General features: G+C 33.7%; 1 protein-coding gene across 1 annotated transcript in view; it reads right to left on the bottom strand.

Moving 5' to 3' along the window:
- The window catches only part of LOC124361190 (proline-rich protein 36-like), a 33,512-nt gene extending 9,943 nt beyond the window's left edge, over positions 1–23,569 (bottom strand). The window contains exons 1-6 of the mRNA XM_046815230.1: positions 23,428–23,569; positions 23,140–23,266; positions 22,788–22,894; positions 21,464–21,481; positions 13,413–13,531; positions 6,313–6,579 (exon numbers count right to left, since the gene is read on the bottom strand). Coding sequence (XP_046671186.1) covers positions 6,313–6,579; positions 13,413–13,531; positions 21,464–21,481; positions 22,788–22,894; positions 23,140–23,266; positions 23,428–23,569 — 780 coding nt within the window. The remainder of the gene's footprint in view (positions 1–6,312; positions 6,580–13,412; positions 13,532–21,463; positions 21,482–22,787; positions 22,895–23,139; positions 23,267–23,427) is intronic.
- Positions 23,570–25,887: the final 2,318 nt, after the last annotated feature.

Genomic DNA, 25,887 nt, shown 5'->3' with positions numbered 1-25,887 from the left:
TTTAATTGAATGCTTAGGAGCGATAAGACTCATTAAGAACTGTTGTACTGTTATTGTCGTTGACCTGATTGATTTTATTGTTTATTTTATTATTCATTTTGACCAATATAAAATAAACAAGAGTGAGTAATAATATAAACATAAAAATAAATTAGTAAAATGATAAAAAGAACTCCCTGCATCATGCAGTCTCTGTAGCTCTGGTAGCAATTGGATTCTCGAGTTACTGAAGTCTATATGCCTCTACTCGTGATTTTCCGAAACAGCTGACACTCGCCAAGACTGACTTAGAAAAGTAAAAGAATTCATACTGAATCTTTTATTTGTATATATTTCAAAACTATTGTTATGCATAATGTTAAATCAAAATGTAATAACTTTTAGTGACCCTTAGGAAAACAATGTTACAGGGGAACAGAGCCAACCTGTGACAACAGGTGATAACTGTAAAGGTTTTGACAGAATCTTTTTAAAATAGTGTTTTTATCGCGATATCTCCTTGATTTAAAGGTCGTAGAGAATTTGAACTTTGTACATAGAATCCTTTTGATTCAAAGAATCTTTCGGTCTAAAGTTTAAAGAGCATTTGTACTACAGAAGTCAACCAATACCGGGTTATACTCATAATTGGTATGCAATGCACGTAGTACAGCTAATAGCCGGTATTGCGGACACCTAATTGAAGGATCTCGTAATAGGTTTCTTACGTCTGTTGGTCCCTTTTTTACTATTTTGTACCGGTTTATTTATAGAGGTTTTGCAGTTTTTAAAACGTCAAACCAAGCAAAAGAAGAATCCAAAGAGAAGGTGCTAGTTTATTTTTGCGTTAGGCAGGTCGGAAAAGGCAGTATTTACGTTATTCAGCAGCAGCCGCAGTCATTGGTAAACCGAAGCACATTCAAATGAATCAAGCTATCTCAACTAACACAACTTACTTTTTCGAGCATAAACCCAAAATAAAACAAAAATGACCCCAAAATTAGGTGATGTCAATGTTTCAAAGGAATTGCAAAGGAACCTTCATAATCTGATCAAGGATGCAAATGAATACCACGACCGATTTTCTCCACCTTAACCTTGAAGCCCTTAGCGTGGTAATGCCACTCCTCATATTCATACTTGCAGGGTGCTAACGCAATTAATAAATCTTCCCCAGAAACTAATATGGATGCTTTAACATTTGTTTCTCCGATAGATTCAGAACAAAATGCTGTATTTGGTATATTGTGAATACTATCTCCGCAGATAACTGTTCTAGCCTGTCCTTTGTTCAAGGTTTTGTTTTGGACGATTGAAGGTTTGAAAGGATGATAGCATTTCGGAAATTTACCATCGTTATATGTAAAACAAAATGTATAACACTATGCTTCGAGGATTAAAATGTATCAGTTGAGAAGACGATTAAGTATACATGAACTTGAAACCTACAACGAGCGGCAATCGGCTCCCCCTGAAAATAGAAATAAAAAGAGTAAGAAAAGAAATTAAATGCCTGAAAACGGCTTTGAGTTCAGTAAGAAGTAAATGCACCTAGGAGTTGTCGCTGTACAAGCTACGAGCACAAAAATCGAGCAAAAGCGGGACACTAACATGAAAATCAATGCCGGCATTTCCAGTGTTATCGTGGCGTGTCATTTGGAACAAAAACAAAAATCTTTGTTCAATTGTTTTCTCAATAACAATAAAGTATGGGGTTTTTATCACGGGAGTTAAAGAATAAAGAAGGAATTCGCCTTCGACTATCGCTGCGTGTTTACGAGGTCTGGTCAACATTACGACTCATGAGAACAATAAGTTACTTTTACCTTTATTCTTTGTATTACAGAAGTAATTTTCCTTATAGTCTTGAATGACTATTGAACGTGATCTATAATTATGATTGAAGGACTCTATAACAATGAATAAAAAAAAATACAACTTAGTGATAATGCTCTTTCTGCAGATACCTTAACGTTTACCGTAAACAAATTAATAACTTATAAAGTTAGCAAGTTAGCAAATATACATTACATTGGTAATTGTAAACCTCTTCTTTTTAAGTATGGTTCCGAAACATCTTCTATTAATCACAGTTATTAGCTATATCTTCTTCCACAGTGTATCTTTCTGCAGATACCTTAACGTTTACCGTAAACAAATTAATAACTTATAAAGTTAGCAAATATACATTAAATTGGTAATTTTTAAACCTCTTCTTTTTAAGTATGGTTCCGAAACATCTTCTATTAATCACAGTTATTAGCTATATCTTCTTCCACAGTGTATCTTTCTGCAGATACCTTAACGTTTAACCGCAAACAAATTAATAACTTATAAAGTTAGCAAGTTAGCAAATATACATTACATTGGTAATTGTAAACCTCTTCTTTTTAAGTATGGTTCCGAAACATCTTCTATTAATCACAGTTATTAGCTATATCTTCTTCCACAGTGTAACTTTCTGCAGATACCTTAAAGTTTACCGTAAACAAATTAATAACTTATAAAGTTAGCAAATATACATTACATTGGTAATTGTAAACCTCTTCTTTTTAAGCATGGTTCCGAAACATCTTTTATTAATCACAGTTACTAGCTATGTCTTCTTCCACAGTGGCTATCCATAGTGAGCTTGAAATATTTCAATATTCTTGAATCGGCTGTTATTGAAGAAAAGAGATGTGATAAGCTTTGAAGGTTATATACCTCCTAAATGCTTATACCTAATATACCTTCTCATAAAAAAATGCGTTGTATTTTTACTACGAGACTCAGCGTGAATGGGTGCTACATTCATCTTTACACAGTTTAGTATTCTAACTTGAAAATTCTGCAAACGGCAAAACTTATTGTTTTTCGGTTTTTTGCATGAATATTTAAATCTTTTTTAAACATTTTGAATAACAAATAAGAGCACTAACTAGTTGGATTGCCAGACACGACAACATCTAATAAAGGTTACAGAGAAACTGCACATATAATATTATTCACATGTGTAACTGGATACAGTAGTTATTTTTCGTTACGTGACCACCCAAAAGTTGCATTATATTATAATAAACTGCTAAAACAATACACTGATTTACAAAGTGTTATATTTTTAATATGTGTTTTAATTATCTAGGTCTATACATAAAAATTTCAAAATAATATATGTATAATTGATAAAAAATTTATGCAACAAACCTAATAAGAATAAAAAAAATGCGCACAGCAGGTGTATACTTTGCCAGAAGCAGCACAAGGATTATCCGGAAATGGAAAGCAATAATTTAAAGTCAATTATCGGATCAATCAATTTGTCAAGCCAGACGGCACTCGGCTCGATCAGCGTGACTACTCACAGCGTCCAGTCAGCTGCATCTTCTGCCAGGGACGTGATTTCAATTGGTTATAATTTGAATCAAATCTGTATAGCACAAAATAGTTATAACATAGCGTCATATCATATCCTAATTTCTTTTTTTCCTAATCGCTGTTTTGATGGCAAATTCGACTGGCCTATTATTCCCTTAGTATATAAGAAATTATTGTGGGTTGTGTGGTCAAAATCAAAATTGTAATGCATCTCATCAAGTTAATTTTGTGTTCTGAACGCCATGATCGGGAAAATATAAATACAAAACTTATTAAAAGATTCTGTCAAGAGTTCGATTGCAACATACAATATTATCAACACAATATTGGCAATCCATAAATTCATTGTTGATGTATTTTGCCTATTTTATATTGCCGGTTTTTAATTATTCCTTGATATCAAAATCAAACATTTCAATGATTTATTTTAATTTATGTGAGGCTTTTAAGGAAAATATCACCAGAACACATCAATAATAATAATAATAATAATAATAATCTCTTTATTGCATTCTTTTAACAATTTTTACATCGTATCGCAATCGTCAACAGTTTTTATAAGTCCATTTACACGAGATCATCCACACATTCACACAACCTCACACTCACAATTCTTGCAATCATTCAGGTCACAATCGCATTGACCTCAGATCCAAGCAATCTCAAATATCCCAGCGGCTTGACATGAATTCATCAACAGAGTAGAAAGCCTTGGACTCCAAAAGGAGCTTGAGACGCGTTTTAAATTGATTTTTGATTATTGGAAATTTTGATTTCTTCAGGGAGCCTGTTGATTAATTCTGACACCAACTTCTTGCGGTAGATTTTGCGCTAATGTCAATCTGTGTTGATGCGTGCGAAAGTTGTCCCTGCCTCTAGTTTCATATTGATGAACGTCCCCGCCACGAATCAAAGTGCAAACCTTGATCTGCAGTACACGATCACCTCAAACATATAGAGGCAAGGCAGAGTCAGCAATCTCAACTCCCCGAAAGATTCCCTACACGACTCTCTATAATTTAAATTTTTAATGATTCTAACAGCTTTTTTCTGGAGTCTAAAGACGCGCTCCATTTTGTTTTTTGCACAACTTCCCCAAAGTCTTATCCCATACGCAAAATGAGCATGGATTAGGCCATAGTAGGCCATTTTTAAAACTTCTGGGGAACAAAATTTTGCTAGATTGCGCAGAAGCATATATACCTGAGGTAGCTCTAGCACAGACCCTGTCAACATGATCGCTCCAGGTCAGTCCTTTGTCTAGAATCATTCCCAAAAAGTTTGTGGAGTTATTTTCTTCGAGAAGGTCGTCATCTATAAATACGGCCGGAGGCACCACTCGGATCATGCTGACGAAGGCCGAAATTTACTACGATTGTTTTTGACTGATTTGTTTTCAGATTCATTTCAGTGAAATACTGAATGCAAGTGTTCAGTTCCATGAATGAGGTGATTTCTAGTTCTTCTATTGATTTACTTTTAAAACAAAGAGTCGTGTCATCGGCATATTGAACCAGTTTTCCATGCTGGATAACTGTATTCAATCCGCCCGACATAAATTAAAAACAGGAGAGGCCCAAGAATAGAACCCTGAGGAAAACACCGTGGGCTATTTTAATTTTGTTTGAAATGACGCTCGAAATCTCCACGCACTGATGTCGATCCTTAAGGTAAGAACCGATCCATAAGTGCGGGACACCCCCGAAATGCCACATTTCTCCAACTGGTTGCAACAGTGTCTCGTGGTGCACGCAGTCAAAGGCTTTGGACAAATCGAGGAAATATACTAAGCACATGCTCTCGTCTATCCAAAACCATCGACAACATTGTCCAAAAGGTTGTTCACAGCGTCAATTGTGGATTTGTTTTTTCTAAATCCAAAATTGTTCTGGATTCAGAATTTCGAATTCTTCCAGAAAGCTTTCAAGCCTTTCGTAGAAAAGTTTTTTCAAAAACTTTACTGAAAACTGGAAGAATTGATATTGGACGATAATTGCTTGTAAGACAAGGATCGTCCTTTTTGAAAAATTGGGGTGATCTTGGCCGTCTTTAAAAGAGATGGAAAACTTCCAGTCTCCCACGAAAAATTGATTCAATTTTGTTAGAGGACTCAAAATATGCTTGAAGCATCGTTTGAGTAGCCATACTGACATCCCATTGGCGTCACCGGTCTTTTTTGATTTCAGTCTCTGTATGACACGTGCTACCTCGTCTTCACACACAGGAGCCAAAGCCATGGACGCAACTGGTCCCCCAGTCTCTTCTCCGTGAGACTGAGGATTCTTAAATAACGAATTCGTAAAAAGCAACGGTTGAAAAGTATTTGTTGAACTCGTTTGCCACTTTTAATTTATCTTCAACAATTTCATTATTAATTTGGATTGCAATAGATTTGGAACACTTCTTGGAACCTCCATCTCGAGAAAAGTTATTAATTATTTTCCAAGCCGTTTTGGAAAAATTTTCACAGGTACCCAAGGCTCTATTGATGTCTCATAGGCTTTCGCAGCTCTTATGACCTTCTTATAGATTCTCCGATACCTTCTAAAAAACATTTTTGAAATCATAATTTTGAGTATTGGTGAAGATTTTATAGAAGAAATTGGAGCCTTTCTCGAGATATAAGAATTCCTTTAGTTATCCATGAATTTTGCAGCTTTTTACTGTTTTTTTGTTTTCCTGAACGGGCATGCAACATCCAGATAGTGACTGAAGGTGTCACTAAATGACTGATACATGTCATCGACATTTCCACACCCACTTAATGACTCCCAAGACTCGGTTTTTAAACATCTATTCAGGTGGCAAATGTTTTGGGAAGTAATTGCCCTAGTAATTTTAAATTTTGGATTTTGATTTTCCAGTTTGCATCCATGAATCACGACTTCCTGCGCAAAGTGATCAGAGATCGCAGAACTTAAATACAGAGACTGTTTGTGTTAGGAATATTGGTGATAACATTGTCGATGGCAGTACGCGTCGTGGCTTGTCACTCGTGTTGGCAAATTCACGGACGCAAAGCCATCTTCTATGAAGGTGAGTTTGACGAGGACTGGTTTGCTGGTTCCTGGGGGAGCAATCGTGGTGATTGTGGCACGGTCGACATGAATTGACGGCCGAATAGCTGAGGCCGAAGCAAGTTTTATCCTGTCGCTCTAGGGGGAGGGTCGTTGGGCCAACGATCAGTGGAGTAATCGAGTCCGTTCCCCGGATTTCGATTGACTCGCACCGATACGTGTAGGCCTACAACCGACCCAAACATTTAGTTTAGTTTTTAAATAAGAGGGTCCGTTGGCCCAACGATCGGTGGTGTAATACGGACTGATTTGTTTTTCATAAAGTAAAACATTAACTAAACATGGGTACGTTGGCCCAGACGATACCGTATTTTACAATTTTAAACAGTAAAAATTTTACAATCAAGGGTTCGTTGGCCCCAAGCGATCCAAAATTTAACTTACAAATACCTAATAGTGTGATATGGTTCGTTTGGGCCAACGACCCTATTGCAGTAAACAGGGGTCTGGTTCGATTACTCTCCACCCGATCGTTTGGCCCAACGACCCAAACATTAAGTTTAGTTCTTAAATAAGAGGGTCGGTTGGCCCAACGATCAGTAGGTGTAAACATCGGAACCGATTTTGTTTTCATAAAGTAAAACATAACATAAAATGGTGTCCGTTGGCCCAACGAACCGTATTCATTTCCAACAATTTAAAACAAGTAAATTTGCAATCAAGGTTCGTTGCCCAACGATCCAAAAAATTTAACTCACAAATACTAATAGCGTAATATATGGTTCGGTTGGAGCGCAACGACCCTTGGTATTGGCAGGTAACAAGGTTAAAAAAAAAAAAGAGAACGGGAACGGAGGAGTATGATAGGGGGAATTTTTGGCGAAGGGGCGGGTTTGTGAGAATGCAGGGGGTATTTCAGATTGGACAAAAAACAGCCACTGTTTCGTTGGGCCAACGACCCGTTTTAATAATTTATATAGAGGTTCGATTAGTCCACTGGGTTCCGTTTTGGCCCAACGACCCGATCTAAATAAAACATTGTCATTTCAATGAAAAGGGTCGAGACTTACCTTACTGCCACTGACCGTATTAGTCCACTATGGACAATGGCGCAGGCGGGTATGGCAGCCGCTCCTCCTCCAACTGATAGTAATATTATCATCTTCATTATGAGCGTGGGAAATACATTTTGATGAAAAATATAAATCATGATATAACTAATGAAATATTATTTAACTAAATAATATTATTAATAATTTAATGCAGGTATGAGGTAACTTGTTAAATTATTAATTTTTTTGTCGCGTAAAGAAAAAATTATACATATGGTTAATATGAAACGTAATATATTTTTTAGTTCTAATTTTTCTTCTAGCATCATTGACGTTGACTAAAACGGTATATGTGTTATATAAAATTTGTATAAACGACAAAAAGCGTGGATTTAATCTGTATTGAAACTAACCATTACACGGCCGGTGTACATAACCAACTTGTTTCGGCCTATAACCGGTGGAAAAGAGCTTAAACCCTCCGTCCACAATATTGTTCCTGGGTTTAAGATCTCTGCTGTTTGTTTTTTAGGATAGTTCGCCCACATATAAAACACCGATTAAGGCTACAGTTGTAAGAATTTAATTGGGTAAGCAATCGTTTTACGACAGAGGTGTAAACTGCAACAACAACACCATCAAATCATATAGCTCGTGTGTTTAGTATTTTAAGAGGTTATTTAAACAAACTTATCGAGAAGTGTTTCTTATGTAAATTTTGAAAGACCTTAAAATTTATGTGTACATATATTTACATTAAGCTCTATATATATCTATTGTCCAGTAATGACTTAGACAGTGAAGCAGTTGGACCTGTAAAAGCAGAAGGAGAATCAATCCGTGCCCATTAGGCAAAAACTATGGAGCGGACCACCGAGGACCGGCAGGCTTTAAGGGGCGGACTAAAAGAAAAAAAAATATACAAGAATGTGTATATAACTTACTTTACAGAAACTCTGAGCCAAAAAATACATAAAACAGGCTTCTGTGGCCATGCCACTTTAAATTTCAACCTTTATCATAAATACAAACATTACTTACGGAGATTGTCAGCGTAAACCTTAGGTAAAATTGAATATAGGTATACAAAAGGAAACTCTTTGGTAAGTTACGCTTCTAATGGTGAAATTGAGTGAATGACTGGAAACAGTTTTAAGTGTTGGTGTTTGTTTAGTGTGGATGCTGCCTGGCCTCATACCGAGGCTCTATTTTTGAACATGGTAGTAAAAATTGAATGGAAAGATAGGCAACTATGACTTATTGTCTCGAACTTGATTTGTCATATCTATCTTTCATTCCACAAACAGACTTTATAGTGGAAACGCCCTGTGGGTTTTGACCTCGGATTACTACTTACAGTGAAGTGCAATTTATATATATGGTACGATGTGGTATTTTTGTTTTTGCAGACTATTAAATTAGCAATGTTTATCAAATTCTGTATCTAGGGTTTTTTATTCATATGTTTAAAACAAATTACTTATAAAAACTTAATCGTCTGAGCATCTAGTTTTCGCATTTTAAAATGGTATTTTTTCATATTAATATGTGAAATTTCACGCTAAATAGGAATGTAGTAGAGAAACATCTATTAAGAACGACCACTACTCTTTGGTGTGTTTTTTTTGATTATATTTTAGGGTTTGTCGAGGTCTTGAAAAATGTTAGTAAAACGTGGTTAGGGGAGAGCGGAGCTGCAGGTGCAAAGTAACAGATGGGAAATATTGTAATATAAAAAAAATAATCATACATGATGGCCTTATTTTCCCACATAGTTCAGTGCCTAGTCAACGTAGGATGTGCTATTATTAAAGGACAGTTTTTGTTTATTGTCTAAAATTGTAAGATATTTTGAAACCAGTCCTATCAATAGTATTCACATCTTCGTTACCATTAGTAAAAAAAAAATTATACAAGTTTTGTTTATTTAAATAGAAAAACAACTAAACCTATTCCTATATTGGGTAGACCTCACGACCTTAGATCTGAATACTACTTAACCTATCTGAATCCGTGGAAAAGGTTTTAGGTATGATGCCTATTCAAATAATCAAAACTCTGAGTATATAAGGTTAACGAGAATGTGGATATTTATCTGAGTATCAACATGTATAGAGACTGTTCAAAATAATTACAAAGTAAACTGTCCTTTATAATAACAAACAACCCTCGTTTACGAGGCACCAGGAACTATGTGGGGAAACTATGTGTCACATAAACACATATAACATCGATCAAAACCTATTTTTCTTAATTTCAAGTATAAGAAAATCCCCTCTAAACTAAATCCGATATTTCGAACCAATACATCTGCTGGACGGGACGTGTGATCTGATCCTTAAGATTTTAACCAACACTGACATGTTTCCAAATGTTGAACTACAGATAACGTAAGTTCATTGGGGCCAACTTCCACATTTTCTTTACGACAATCCTAGAGGATATTTAGGTGACCCATGGAATTAAAAAAAAATGACATGGATGATTCCTTGGGATTGAAATGAAACGATAATTATTTGAAATCCCCTTCATTCTTCCCTTGAGGTAAACGGGCGCAGTTCAAAGATCATAGAATGTTTTTTTCGGTACAACTATCCTCTGCATGGTAAAGAAGCTACAATGGTGAGTGGATTGCATAAATTTGGTTTGTGGAGTATTAACTTACCTAATTGACTTGTAAATTTTTTTTTTAGCTTGAATTCCTCATTTCCTGCATAAGGGACATTGGATTCGGATGATTGAGCATGCCATGGGATTTGCCTGAGCGTTAGAGAAACATGTTTATAATATTTATTCTTATGAGAAACACACTTATGAAAACGAAAAAAATATTGGTTATAAAATAGGCATACAAAAGGTATAGTAAATAGACTTGATTACAAAATTAAAAAAAACATCATAGGCATAACTATTTTTTTAAGGGCACAAATTTAATATCAAAAAATCTTGAGATGTTTTTTAATATTTCCAGTCACGTTTGGTTGCAATGAGTTTCACGGAGCCTGTTTATCCGAGGAATCTTGGAAGTATTTCCCTAAATAAAAAGGGTCCACCAATAAATTGTGATGACGACATGTTTCTGTCCAATCAAACGAAGAAGAGTCAGAATTGATTTAGTAAGACAAAGACAACAGCTACAAGAGACCAGGAAGTAAGTGTAAGGCCACACGGATAAGCTGGTCTTCCCGGGTAACGATGGGCATAATAATAATCGTTAGATGATCAATAACCTAGAACTATGGCTGGCCTTTGAAAATTCTTTCCCTTCATTCGTCCAATCTCAAGCACAAAGCCTGGAACTTTACAACCACTTCAATTGTTTGAAAACATTCCATTGCTATTTTTTGAATCATATAATTGTCTTGAATAACAATTGGCATCAGTGATTGCCGTTGATAGATGTCGTAATTACAAAACAATAAGTTTGGCTTCGTCAGCCCCTAAAATCCTTAGTTTCCAACAAAATTCAAAACAAAACCGACATCTATTTTCAAATGGCAAGATACACTGAAGTAAGATTTTAAACCATTCTGTGGGTCTTGTACTGTATCGATTCTTCTCCTTATAATCTTTGTTAAGATCCTCGTAAAGGCCAATGGCACATAAGGAAGAGCAGAATAAGGATTCGAAAGAGACCAGCCTCTCCATAAAAATTAACGTCTATCATTTCATTTCTAAGATTAGTATTACAATTTTATATATGCATTGCAATCTTTTCACACAGTTGATGCCAGTTTATGAATTAACGCTTTTAAAATAACTATATATTACTTATGTTTTTTTATAAAAAACAAAATCAGCGATTTCATTAATTTAAACTACAACACTGGTCTAACTGTTGATTTGAGCAGATTTAATATTAAATCGAGTTTAAAATGTAGTAAGTCAGAAATGTACAATGTGTATGATATTAAAACCAATAATCTGATATAATTCTTAAATTTAAAATTAAGTTTTCTTTTAAAATCTGTAATATTTTTTAAATTGCTTATACCCTGTTATTATGTTGTTATTCTCTTTGCTTGATATTTCAAAACCATCAACAGTTTACACACATCGCAGTTGATGTTTATATTTTGCTTGTATCCAATTCTCTTTTACCACAGACCTATGTTTAAAATAAAATTATATATTTCGTTGCTTCCAAATAACGGTCAGGCTTAACAAAAAAAACTGTATTACCTGATTGTTTTGTATGCATGAAAGAAAATTTATCAAAGTATTGTAAGCAAAATATAAAATATTTATATTTCATAGAAATATTTTTATGAATAAACTGGTATAAACAATCTGCACTAATTCTTAAAATATATTTTTATTTAGATTATATCTCATATACTTCCAGTATCGATTTATTGTGGTCAAACAATACCACATCGTTAAATAGTGTAGATTTATTGCATAATTATTTTCTATATCAATGAATAAGTGTTTGTATTAAGGATGAGTCCTGATATATTTTATAAAAGCTATTCATTATAGATTATTTGAAAAGAATATCTTATCGAAATTATTTACTGTAAATTGAATTAATTGAATAATTCAGCTAACACCACAACGTCCTACTCAAAACCTCAGTCAACCTTAATTGTTTTATGTCACAGGCAATGTAGTAATCGGCCAAATACTAATATTTTCTTCTTTATGTATAAATCTTGTGTTATATTTTTCCATTGTGTTGTCTTGTTGTGCTATTTGTATTTTATAATTGTTTGATTCCAAAGATTTAAGATTGCAAATTAAAATGATTACAAAATATCTTTAAGTGAAAGTGGTTCATCTATCGAACTATACATAACGTTCGTTTAAAATTGCATTCTTGTGTAATAATATGTTAATAACCTGTGTCAAATGTCAACACCATAAAATGTGTAAATAACGCTTCTAACTGTTAGTAGTTATAACTGTTTAAACAATTATTAATTTTTCACATGATATTAAGCATTATGGACCCTGAGAAATCTTACAATAATAGGTTTTTTAAGATGCAAAATAATTCTCGATACATTTTATTATGAAAAATAATCGGGTTTGAAATAGCGTTAAAATGTTATATGATATTATTATTATTATTATTCCTCAACTTGTTAAAACATATGCGTCTAACAACGTTTTTACGGGATTTCAATACATTTTACCGAGACTTCTTATTAACCATGCAAAATATAACTATCAACGAAATTTAATAATATAAATATTTGGTTAAATATGAAACCACTTATACTTTATATCAACCTTTTTATATAAATATTAAACAAGTAATGTATATAAAACAAAATGTCAGCTCATAATAGCATTTGTGGGTACAAATACTAATATAATAATACATACTCCTACTAATATGTATATATTTGATTTTTAGTATTTAATATATATGTGGTTACTTTATAAGTTATGTTTTTCTACATACATTAGTATCTCGAGAACAACACTAAAACTACTGTACATATTAACTGGAGTGCTTAAAAAGTAAAACATTGTCTTGCAAGCGGACTTATAAGGAGAAGGAGAATGAAGTAGTGGACTAATCGACCCTCTGGCCGCTGAAATGAGCTAATGTAGCTGCGTGGGTCGTTGGGCCAACGCCTGGTGGTGTAATCGGCCCTCTTTTGAACATCGTACGATTCATTTCATTTAGGTTCATTGGCCCAACGACCCCCTTTAAATATTATTGCTTAATATTTAATTCATGGTCCAATTACACCACTGATCGTTGGTACAACGCAACCTATACCAGTAAATTAAAAATATAAGGATCGTTGGGCCAACGACCCTTTATTTGAAATTTACAGAAATGAAACAAATAGGGTCGTTGGGCCAACGAACCAGTGGATTAATCGAACCTCTAATATGTTTGTAAAATGGGTCGTTGGGCCAACGACACTCTGTACAAATTACATTTCTTCCAGGAGGGTCGTTGGGCCAACGATCAGTGGAGTAATCGAGCCGTCCCCGTTCTAGTATACCGTGAGTCTCGCCGGCGGCAACATCGTGTGTACCGGCGAACAGTGCACAGCAGCTCCCGGGCGGTGGTGGTCTGCCCGCAGACAGCCAGTAGCTTGGCCCCCGGCCTGCCGGTGCCACTCACTCTGGTCGACAGGTCCCCGCGCTGTTGCACGAGGCCGGCTACATAGGTACCAGTTTACTTATAATACAAACAATTAGAATGTAATACAAAGTTCAGTATTATGTATGGATCTGTTATCTTTTAATATTGTAAATATACAGGGTGATTCATGAAGTTCTCCCCCACTTCTACAGCACATTGTACTAGTAAAAATAATGAAAAAATGTTATATAAACATAGGTCCGAAAACGCTTCGTTAGCGAGTTACAGCTAGCGAAAGATTTCGCCTGAATTCCTGGGTAAAGAGTAAAATAAAGCCATACTGAACTTTTGGAAAGGTTAATTAAGTAAGAAATATCGTGGATTCTTATGTATTTTTTACCTGATAAAGCTAATAAAATAGGTTTCAGAACTGTACCTGTAGTAGTTTTTGAGGGATTCATGGTTAAATGCAAAAAATTGGGGCACGAAACAATGTTTTTTTAAGTTTGATGTACAATAACTTTGTTAAATTGGTTATAAATACATAAAATCAACAAACATTAATTGTAGAGAATTTAATTCTGAGAAAATTGATATAATCAAAGTCTAAAATAAAACAGAAATAAGTACCAAAAAATCGATTTTATTCAGTATAATACAATTACTAGCTGAACGCCTAAATGCTGAGTTCTATTTGCATTTCCTTCAAGAAGAGTTGCGCGCAGCTGTTAGAGAATGTTCCTTTACATCTCAGACAAAATTTGTACTTCCAGCATGACGGAGCACCTCCTCCACTTTTCACGTGCCGTTTCTGCTTACTTAAATCATCAATTTCCTGGACACTGGATTGGTCGTGGAGGGCCTCACCCTTTGCCACCAAGATCACCAGATCTATCTCCATTGGATTATTGCATCTGGGGATGGATGAAAGACATTGTATACAAGACAAAAGTGAATTCTCGTGATGAATTAATTGCCCGTATTATGGATTCGGCTGTGCAGATACAGGGAAGTCCTGAAAAATTAAGAAACGCAACAAAAGCAATACACAAACGTGCTGCAAAATGTATTGATAATGATGGCCTCATATTTTCGAAACATCTATTATAAAAAAGTGCGTACGGTTGGCCCAACCTGATTAATTTTGCTTAAAACTAGTAATGTATTATACTGAATAAAATCGATTTTTTGGTACTTATTTCTGTTTTATTTTAGACTTTGATTATATCAATTTTCTCAGAATTAAATTCTCTACAATTAATGTTTGTTTGATTTTATGTATTTATTACCAATTTAACAAAGTTATTGTACATCAAACTTAAAAAAAAACATTGTTTCGTGCCCCAATTTTTTGCATTTAACCCTGAATCCCTCAAAAACTACTACAGGTACAGTTCTGAAACCTATTTTATTAGCTTTATCAGGTAAAAATACATAAGAAATCCACGATATTTCTTACTTAATTAACCTTTCCAAAAGGTTTCAGTATCGCTTTATTTTACTCTTTACCCAGGAATTCAGGCGAAATCTTTCGCTAGCCTGTAACTCGCTAAACGAAGCGTTTTCGGACCTATGTTTATATAACATTTTTTCATTATTTTTACTAGTACAATGTGCTGTAGAAGTGGGGGGAGAACTTCATGAATCACCCTGTATATCATTGAAATGCATAGATTGTAACATATATTGTCATACTATGTACATGTTTTAGTTTGTGTGAATAGACGATTTTGGATTTGAAAAATACTAACAGATATTTTAGGTTGTGTTTTTACCCATTGCCACAACGTTGTAAAACTAATTTACGTCACTCATATAAAATATAGCTAGAGAGGTTATGTCTATCTGATTCTAATCAATTAGCCACAAGTTGATTTTATTGTCTCTGTATTCCTCAGTAAAACAATATTTCTCTTTGTGTTCGTAGAGAACTAAAATTGTGCTACGGACAAGTATATATATACTGTGGATTACACATTTTTTCCAAACAGTTTACTTTCGAGGATTTATTAACGACATAGTTTGTTGCATGGCGAAGTGTTTGTGCCGACTCTCGCTAAGAGGCAGAACGGGGCAAAGAAACATTCTGAAACCGTAAAACAGCTGCTTTTACAAGTCTTTTGTTGTGACGTCAGCCATGTATTCTGTAGGAGCCGGGAGCAGTGACACGGTGGCGGGTAAACCTGAACATATAAAACCCGTTTACCGCTACAATTCTTTATCGCTTAGTACAAATTGTAAAATAGATATTCTAGTTACTGATCTTACTATTAAAATTAGTACTATTAAGTAAACTTATAAAACAAAGATTTAATAAATTATAATTTAATGTCATGTTAATTGTAAAATTATAATTTCTCAAAAATATTAATTTGTTTGTAACTTTTTTTGAAAATTTTGAATAAAACCCTACGTGATGCTCAGTAATTAATTTTAATACAGCATGGGTTTATATTTCGAAATAATTTCACTGTTTAAATTACTGTAACACGAAAAATTATTGAAATTTTAATATTTTATTCGCGTTAAAAGTGGTGTTAATCAATATGGATCCCTATCGCCTTTAAGATTAAAATGACGCCAAAAAGTGTTACAGATTTTATGATTAATAAGTTGTACGGATTATGATTTTATTTTCACGTTATTAACTAAAAAACAATATTTCTCATTTTGTTCACACTTTTTTGTTGCACACTTCACTTTTAAGGAAATGTTCTCGTCTAAGGCCATAAGAATTAGGCAAATTTCCAGCAATAATACTTAGCTGCCGTGCGGCCAGTTGCTGTTTACGAGGCCTCTCCTCGCTCTTTACTGTGGCAGCACATTTAGTAGTCACATTATTCTTAATTATTAAATATGTTACAAATGTACCTTCTTGGTCATTAAGTACTGATGGCGAGAGAAAAGAAGATACCTGGATTCTGGCCTATCTGAAATTTGCAGGCGTTACTAACTAGTATGTTGCCGCGCCCTGTTTCGTAATTCCATTATTGTTTCACTGTTCCATTGCTAGGATAAACAATTCGCAGGGGTTGGCTGTGGGCGAAGCGCCTGAAATTACCGGGCGGCAACACACTAGTACACAGCTGTGCGCCGGCACGGGCCAGGTCTCCTCTTTTTTCTCTCGCCAACAGTAATTACATTCTTTAGCAATACTAACTTTCTGATTGCAATCTGTCTAAACTTACGTTATTATGTTTTATTTTATACTTTGGTTTTTAAATTTAAATCTTGATTTGTTCCTTTATATTCATTAAATAAAAATTGTCTAATTTAATTTGGGAAAGAATTAAAAATTAAAAACTTGTTCTGCCGAAACCCTAGTCTCAATCTCTAACTTACCGGCTGAGAATTCTGCTACTATTAACTTTAATAGTAAATAGTAAGTATTACTATTGTTATCTTAGATTCCTAAAGTCACGTTGATTTGAAACTAAGCGAAATTAAATTTCTATGTGATTAGAAACATTAAAATTTTTTTATTATTTATTGAAACTTATTACAAACATAATATTTTACTTCCGGTCTGGTATCATCTTCAATAAAGTTGGTTACCTAGCATTTTGAAACGAGTGTCATTCAGGAATTCATTCGTAAATTTGCTAACTGGTTACTTTTGGGTCTTAATACGTTAGTGTAAACGAAACCTTCTTAATTGTGTTACATTATACTACCTAAGACTTCTAAATCCTGAAAAGTCATTAAATGCTGGGAAGTATTTCACAGATACAAATTTTATATGAAAAAGAAAACGGTTACATTTTCAATTTGAGAACTAAGCTTCAACATCATACTATTAAAAAACTAATAAAATACAAATTTGTGTTTGTAAAAACCACAACACTGCAGTTACAGACAAACATCCTTATCAACTGTTCTAGTTTATTTTAAATGTAGTTTTTAAATTACCTTGTGCGTGAAAACTAAATAATACAATAAAAAGCTTACACTGCTAAGAAAGTCGATGTCTGTTTATGATACCTTTACCATATATTTGTCTAATACCGCGATAAAATAAATCACAATAATTTTGTGCCACTTCGATTCATCAATATTTATATTCTGAGTTTGACGGATTTATGACTTGATACTTGACTTATTTATATTTTTGTTAAATATGAAATGTAAACATAACAATTATCAAACTGCTTTGAATTATAATTGTATAAAATGGTTTTCAGGCTAATGTTGAAGGATATTAGGGAGTGACAAACAGGCCAATTTTCCTCACTCAAGACAACCATTTACCACACATTTTATATGATTTAAATTATCATCGTGGGATAAATAGTGAATGACATTTAATAATTATATTATATTTTACATGAACTGATAATAATTTCATAAAACTTATCGGACCGATGATTCATTGGAAAAGACAATACAAATATTCTGTTGTGTTTAGTATAAATAATCAGTTCGGCCATAACACTAATTCAAAATCCACAATTAGTCCTAAGTATATTTCAGTTGTAACACTTAAATCATCTACTTTATAACTGCTTACATAGAAATGATTACCACCCAATACTCTTATTGCTGCCAAAACTTACTTCTACAGGTCCATAAGACAATATTAGGTTTATATCCAACGATAATATGGAAACGTATCTGCATATCCGAAATAATGCAATAACGCCAGCGATCAATTCTCAAGCTCCAGTTCCGCTTCACATTCCTTTCGGTCATTAACACTGAATATTTGATTCCTTATCGCTTGTGATTTTCTACCCTCAATACACTTTATTTCAATCATGTCATACGTAAATGAAAACGTTAGCCTGTATGTTATTGGCTGAGAATTAGCATTATCAAGTTTAGAAATGAAATAATTTCTATCTGTCTGGCCACAAAAGATATACTGACTTATAGATTTAAAGTTGAATCCTATGATTTAGGTGAGCGTCACGAATATTTTTACATTGGTCTTATATCTATGATGGCAATGAAAGTATTTTACAACAAATAAAATGTGTCAACTAACACATGTAGCCTAATGAAATGAGCAATAGACTTGTACTGTTGCATGTAACCTCAAAGTTGCGTGTTATGAAATACGTTGTTAGTCACGCTCCTACCGTGTTATAATTTATAGCAATAGTGTGTTGACCCTTCTATTGCGCTTTGATACGTACCATCCTTTTAAATAATCTAGCATAAAAATTAATAGTTCAATATTGCAATATTGCAGAAATGGTATATAACATTGCAAATCACTATAAATAGTTAAAGTGATACGATACTTTCATGCAAATTCAAAAGGCTAGCTACCTTAAAACTCTTCACTTTCAACTATGTACAAACCACTCACCACAGGTACTCAATGAATTTGCAATGTCTTGGAAGTCAATTCCCGATAAGGTTATATACATATACATTCATCTCATATTTTGCAATAATGTTTTTCTTATTTTTATGGTTGTCACATGCATTATCTCGATATCTAATGATCTCTACAACCTATAGTGAGCCTAATCTCATGTTTACACATCGTTCGCTATGCCACCATATTTTAACATCAAAGACAAATGAATATCCGGTATTTTTTAACGAATTTCTAAACATTTATGTTGTTATATCGTACTTGTTGAAACAACTCAGTAATTTGTGATTCGTCTATAGAATGGGTTATTAAAAAACATTTTTTGTTGACTTATCAAAAAAATTCGAGCTTTAAACCAAATTAATACATTTTCATATACCATAAATATATAAATTATGCGATTCAACTGTTTTTGAATATGTTCATAAATATCGGAACATTGCCATTTATAAAACATTTACCTTTAAAAATTTCCTAATTTGATCAATTACTTTTTTATGTCTTTATTACAAAAAACTATTTTGGTTTTGTTGCGTTTTCCTACGAATAACTCTTAGGAAAGTATGACAAAAAATGAATTAAAAAAACAGAAATGTCATAGACCATTTTAACTCTAAGTAAAAGTACACCGTTTCCGGCAGAAAAGTTTTGTGGTTCATGGCGATAGATAGTGAGAAGTGAGAAACCAACCCTTAGTTACACTTCCTGAGAGACGTGCCATAAACTCTTCTTCTTCTCCCTCCTGCAAACACTCACTCATTCGTGCACTCAAACTTACACACGTGCACACTCGACAATTGTTTGGTCCAGATATGAGTAGATAAATAACAGATTACAACAATCGATTTAAAACATTACACCTGGGATTACTATATCAAGTAATAACATATGCATTTGTAGTGCTTATATACAAGGGCTATTATTATTGGATTATTAATTCATATTGAGGTAGAAACATGTAGCCAAGAAGGTGTGGTAACCTGTTGTGTCTGGAGAATACGGTAAGATCTGGACAGATACTTATTTTAAGCATCCTTATAGCAGCAATGCCTTGGTGAGAAACAATAGTATCGAATTTGAGTGACGTATTTACCAATTAAAATAATAAAATTCAATCTAAGCTAAACCCGTATTATAAATATTACTCATGTTTCAGTAATTAAAAGAATTCGTTTCGCTGTCCAACCAATGTGGCGCTGAGAATCAAGAGTTTGATTAATGACAACTAAACTTTACTGAAAGTAACTAAAACAAATGTTACTCTTGCTAACTCCTCCTTGGCGCTTAGCAGTGAACTGTTTTAATTAAATAATATATTTTAATCACTACTATTTCTAAATTTGTGTACTGTACATTAAGAACATACTTCTGAAATAAACAGGTTCAAATATTCTAAGTAAAAATGATAATATCATAAAGATAAAGCAACCATAGGGATTGAAATGTGGTTGCAACATCTAGAGCAACTATATTTCGTTTCACAAAACCAGGTATCCTAGCGAAATGGAATTTGATACACCTGCTTCTTATACTCTTAAAAGATGATTTTTAATGCATATCAACCATACATAGGGGTTTAAAGGGATTGCGATCCGTAAGAGAAATATCAAGTATATTCTGTTTCTCAACTCCCCGAAACAACGATGAAATTTGACACAAACACACACATGAGTTATGGTCTCAACAGACTAATACAAGATGTGTGGCCGAATAATATTTTTCGAACCAAATAAATAAATATTTTCTTAATCGGAGAAACAATGCAAACGCTACTAAGGTACCGTAGTAGCTTTCAAAGAGCGGAAGTTGTCACTAAAAACCGAAGTAGCCTTTTAATACAATCTTCCGTTACCGGTAAACACTACTATAGTGAAGAAATAACTTAGACTGGAAGGAGATATTTTAAAATGTGAGTATACCCTTTTTGACTGAATAAGGCTTTGTTGTTCAGGACAACAATTCTAACTTTACTAGGACACTGGGAATTACGTATACCGGGATAAGATTACGAGGGCTATAAGTAGACATTTTTAGACTAAAGAAGGCTTCTCAGATCAAGTACGAATATATTTTTTATCGTGGAATCAAGAAAACCTCTACTGAGGGGTGAGTGTAATATAATTAATTCGAACCAGAAATCCTTCTTCAGACGCAAACCTTAAAATAAGGAAATTTTGTTTGCTTTTTGAGACTTTTAGCAATGAACACTGGAATACGTATCATATAAACATGTCTACTTCTGATTTAGAATTATTAAAAGACTCCATCATATTACATCAGGTACTTTGACTAAGATTAATACGGATGTAGTAGCCTATTCTTCCACTGTGGAGTAAAATATTCCAAGTGCTAAGTGAGTTAAGTTTTACTGAAAACGTTGGAGCTATTTATTCAAAAATCATTCACTGTTGCAGAATACTTTGTGTATTTTATTGATAGTCATAAAAAGCGTTTCACTCTTCGACTTGAGGACCGAACACATTGCTCTTTAGACTTTTGATTATTCTGAAATTGATCTGGAAATTAGAATATGTTATAGTATAATCAATCATTTACATTTGTATTATTACGCCATAAAAAATGTACCCACAAAGTACTTATTATCAAATATGAAATCGTGTGCAAAGTCGTGGGTAACTGCTAGTATAATATAACACGATAATTTTCATTGTCGTAATTGTTGTACCTTGTGAGTTGATACACCCTACAACACAAATTGATTATTAATCAATGTGTTACTTAATTATATACAGTGGTCATATTTAAATCTTCTTTGTATTTGCATCCTATATATAAAGATATTTAATCATCATGTAATGTACTAATAAGATGCATTGTACAACCCAGATCATGTTAGCACTCCTCCATGACTTATTCATCCTTGTATACTCGTAACTTGAATTCTATCAAAGCGATATGTATAAGAGACTGTAACCTTTTAAGAATTGTTGATAATCGCTGTAAATCACCATTAAAATTAATATAATTTACAAAACAAATTCACAGTTTTTATTTTATTAACTGTATATAATTAGATGTTAATTGGTTAAACTAATTGCAATAAACCATTATAAAATATGACTTCATGAAAATCTTATAACACGATTAAGTACACTATGATAAGATAGGTACTTCATCATAGTAATAAACTAATAATGTACACTTTCCTCTTCAACATTTTTTATTGAATCGATGTCCTTTGTGTCACAGCTTTAATCAAGACAATGAATAAATTTAATTATACATACTTTTTATAGCCAAGATAGATATCCCTGTTTTACCATATGAGATCACCTAAGATAGGTTTTTACCTAACAATAACTTGCATAGAGGGGGCCATTTACCCAAAAATAAAAATATGTTAATACTTGGTTTTTATACATGATTGGACTTTTAAAAGTTAGTCTATAACTAATTTATACAAGAAAAGTCACATAACCCCCCCACACCACCACCCCCCACCCCTAAGGGGGGGTTGCGGAATAAAAAAACACTATAATTTTAGTTTGCAGGATAACTGTTCTTCTAGTAGAGATATTTTAAAAATTATTTTTTTTAATGAAAGCTTATTATGATCCCTATAAACTGTAGTATCAGTAATAGGATTAAATCATAGTAACATATTTTAAAATAAATAGTTTTATTTTCGATTTTATTTTTCTGTAACAAAAAGTAAATATATCATAAATGACACATATATTAACAATATTTATTTCACATACTACAGTTTGTGCATATTGTATCTAAGAACAATTGTGCAAAGTTTGAACTCTGTAAGGTAAAAAATAAAAAGTTTATGCTGTTAAACTATTTGATAAAACAGGTAAAATATTATATCCGGAAAACAGCAAAAACATAGTATGTAGCTTTTTGTCATATAAATACTGTAAACAATAACAAGAAACAGGTAATTTTATACCTTTTGATGCTTTGTACTCCTAAAACAGTCCAGCTCCATAAGTTACACCTTCTTTTTCCTTTAGGGTTTCTTCATTTTTCAATTTTCTCACCTTTAGCTGTCGGCGGTGTTTTATGTACTTTGCACTCAGCAGTCTCTTCTTCGCCTGCAATACTCTTCTTTTGTCTCTTGCCCTTATTATTTTCATTGAAAGTCTTCCTGGAGACACACCAGCAGCTCCCATCAAGGTACTTTGTATTGTGTTTCCATAATTGTATTCAGATACAGCTTCAGCAACTGCACAGTCCACGATTCGCTTCGAAACGTTCCTTGTCTTAGGGACACTTTTTCCAAATACAACTATGGAGACTCTCATTCGCATTTTGAGTTCGTCCCTTCTGGCATCTTTCTAACAGTTCTCTTGATATGAGTCTTTGGTATACAGGAAATATGTGTTTCAGTACCAATGGTGATATTGCAAGTACCCAGATTTCTTGCATGGGGGCCCTGGAGTTTCGCCTTTTGCGAGAGCACGATTGTAGAAACACCAGCTATTTGTCACCTTGAGGACATTTAGTGTGCCTGTTTTCACTGTCAGAAGACACACAGTGGTGTAAAGTTGCTAATATGTCTTGCCTCATGTTTTCAACACTATCTTGATTCCGAAGAATTGAGTTCCTGTAATATTTTGTCAACTTTACTATTGTCGATTGTTTTTAGGCTACCGAACCGCCTTCCACCTAGTGTGATACCTTGTGCTTTACATGTTTTTACAACATTTCGTAAGCCAGTCCTAAGTCGCTTGGCAATATGGTTGACACATTCTTCTTTTACGATGGGTACATCTTCACCGTACACTTTCAGATTTTGTAGGTGGGAAAAAAACTGCGGCATCCCCATCAGAAACGATAGTGCGATATCTCAGTTTATAGTCTAATGATCGTTTCCATAATATTTCTGCGGCCTTGGTTTCCATCGCAGGGGAAGAGCCACTGTAATTTTTGTAACAATCTTCTTTATGGCCCTCATACCAACCAAATATCGAATTCAGGTGACTCTGCGCCGAGTTCAGTGGCTGTATTCACAACCACACTTGGCAATACTTCGATAGGACACAGTAGTCGATGACGAGACCAGTTTGAAGTTCTATTACAACACCAACACCATAGTTGGATGTGTGGCCTCTTTTGTGCCATGAACCGTCGAAGCTGACACCAATGTCAACAACTGTGTCATCCGTGATTGTGGCATCCATATCCTTATACGATTCACGCACTCGAGCCCTAGCTTTTTTCAGATTATCCCCGCCCATAAATACAGATGACTTTGAAACTTCCGCAGAATGAGATGAATATGTTTTGCTGCTCATACTGTCTAGGTTCATAACCAAGCTAAACTTTTCTAAGGACCCATAACCTTCACCAATAGTCATGAATGATTTCACGATCCTGCGGTTTACGTCGAATGACTTCGAACCATCAATTTTTTTGGAAGTGTAACTAAATATTTTCTAGATCAGGGGCAATTCTCACACTCAACATTCAATTTGCACGCAAAGCCATTACGTTCTGTTTCAGTAATTACTCAAGCTGTTTGGATGCAAACATATAGGGCACACTAGGTTTCGTACTAACTCTTTCACGCAAACCATATCGACTAATTTATACTCAGACCCAGTAAAAATTTCCTCATTATCAACCACCACATTTAGGCGTTGATCAAGATCGCTTATTCTTGGTGATATTGGCTTCAAACCAATAGAGGGACACTGATTTGCATTTATATTTAGTTCACTAGATAACACTATAGGCCTAGTGTCGTTTTGGCTTCCACTTAGAGTGCCTAGGCTCATTTACATTTGCAAGTACTTGTACTAGGCATAACCTCAAAGTGATCCATAATTGCATGTCTAACATGTACTTTAGCAGAACTGTTAGGATTGTCACTAGTATTAGATACAGAATCATTTTGAATCAGCCTGCAGGGACTCAATAAGTTTTGACATTTTGCCACCGTTTTGTTTATTGCCAAAGATGCTTTGAGTCTTTTACTTACTTTAGTTCTAAGATGTTGCTTTTTAGTCGACTGCTTCATATTTATTGAACAAACACGGTTTATTTGTATATAAGTTCACTAAAAGTAATATAGAATAACTAATAGAACACAGTAGGCTACTATATAACACGGATCTAAAGATGTTGATATCAATTTAGATACTTTTCTGCTTTACAAACGTAAACATAAACAAAATTATAGTCTGCTGTTTCTTGACAGGGCTGCCAACAGATAACAAAATAAATTACCACATATAAAGCAATAATTCACCCTCAAATGCCTTGTCTGTGTTTTATAATACATAAGTAACAGTGGGAAACCAAAACCTCGGAAATTTGGCGTTTTTGTACGCTCTGTACCTAATGAAGTAAATAATAAAAATTTTATATTTCTAATGTGTTTATGAAAAAATAAATGATTGTACAGTATTCTAGGGTAACCAAGCAACAAATTAAAGCAAAAAAATAAAAATTGATTATTTTTAAATTTTTTTGGTAAATGGCCCCCTTAAGATATTATATTCACCAATGTAAATACAAATCTGAATTTGAAAGTTTTGCTCTCAAAGATTTGACAGCTCAATCAGAAAGCTAATATGAAGTAAGTTAAATTTACGAGGGATGTTATTTTCTTTAATTATATAGTTGCTGCATTAATTTGGACAATTTTTCAAAGAAACTAAAGTTATTTATGATATGGAACAAAGGCCTTTGTTCATTGTCCTTTAAAAAGGAAGCGGAAGTACAGTCATGCCCTCAGGTTGAGACAACACATCACACAACCGTTGAGCTGGTGGATCAAGTATCTTTCAACGTCATAAAAGGAGGAAAATAAATTGTTACAGTTTTTTTTTAAACTGCCAAATTATTTGCTCGGTTTTAGTAAATTTATTTCACAATCCGGTACATATAGTTTTCCCCTTTATTTCTAGAGGTTGGTTTTAAAGTAGTTATCGCTTCAGATGATGTAGAATTTAATATTATTTGTAAAAATATAAACAAAGGATTAATGCTAATAAATTTATAAAAGCACACGTAATTAACCATTTAATATTGCTTCAGTTGTCACGAAGTTGTCTCTGACCTCTGTGAGCCTCATATTTTACACAGTTTTCATCATCACCTGTATCACACTGTAGACTTTTCCTTACTCCACGA

Source organism: Homalodisca vitripennis, chromosome 4, assembly GCF_021130785.1.
Source record: "Homalodisca vitripennis isolate AUS2020 chromosome 4, UT_GWSS_2.1, whole genome shotgun sequence".
In the NCBI taxonomy this organism is placed as follows: Eukaryota; Metazoa; Arthropoda; class Insecta; order Hemiptera; family Cicadellidae; genus Homalodisca; species Homalodisca vitripennis.
This window is presented reverse-complemented; position numbering and strand designations above follow the sequence as displayed.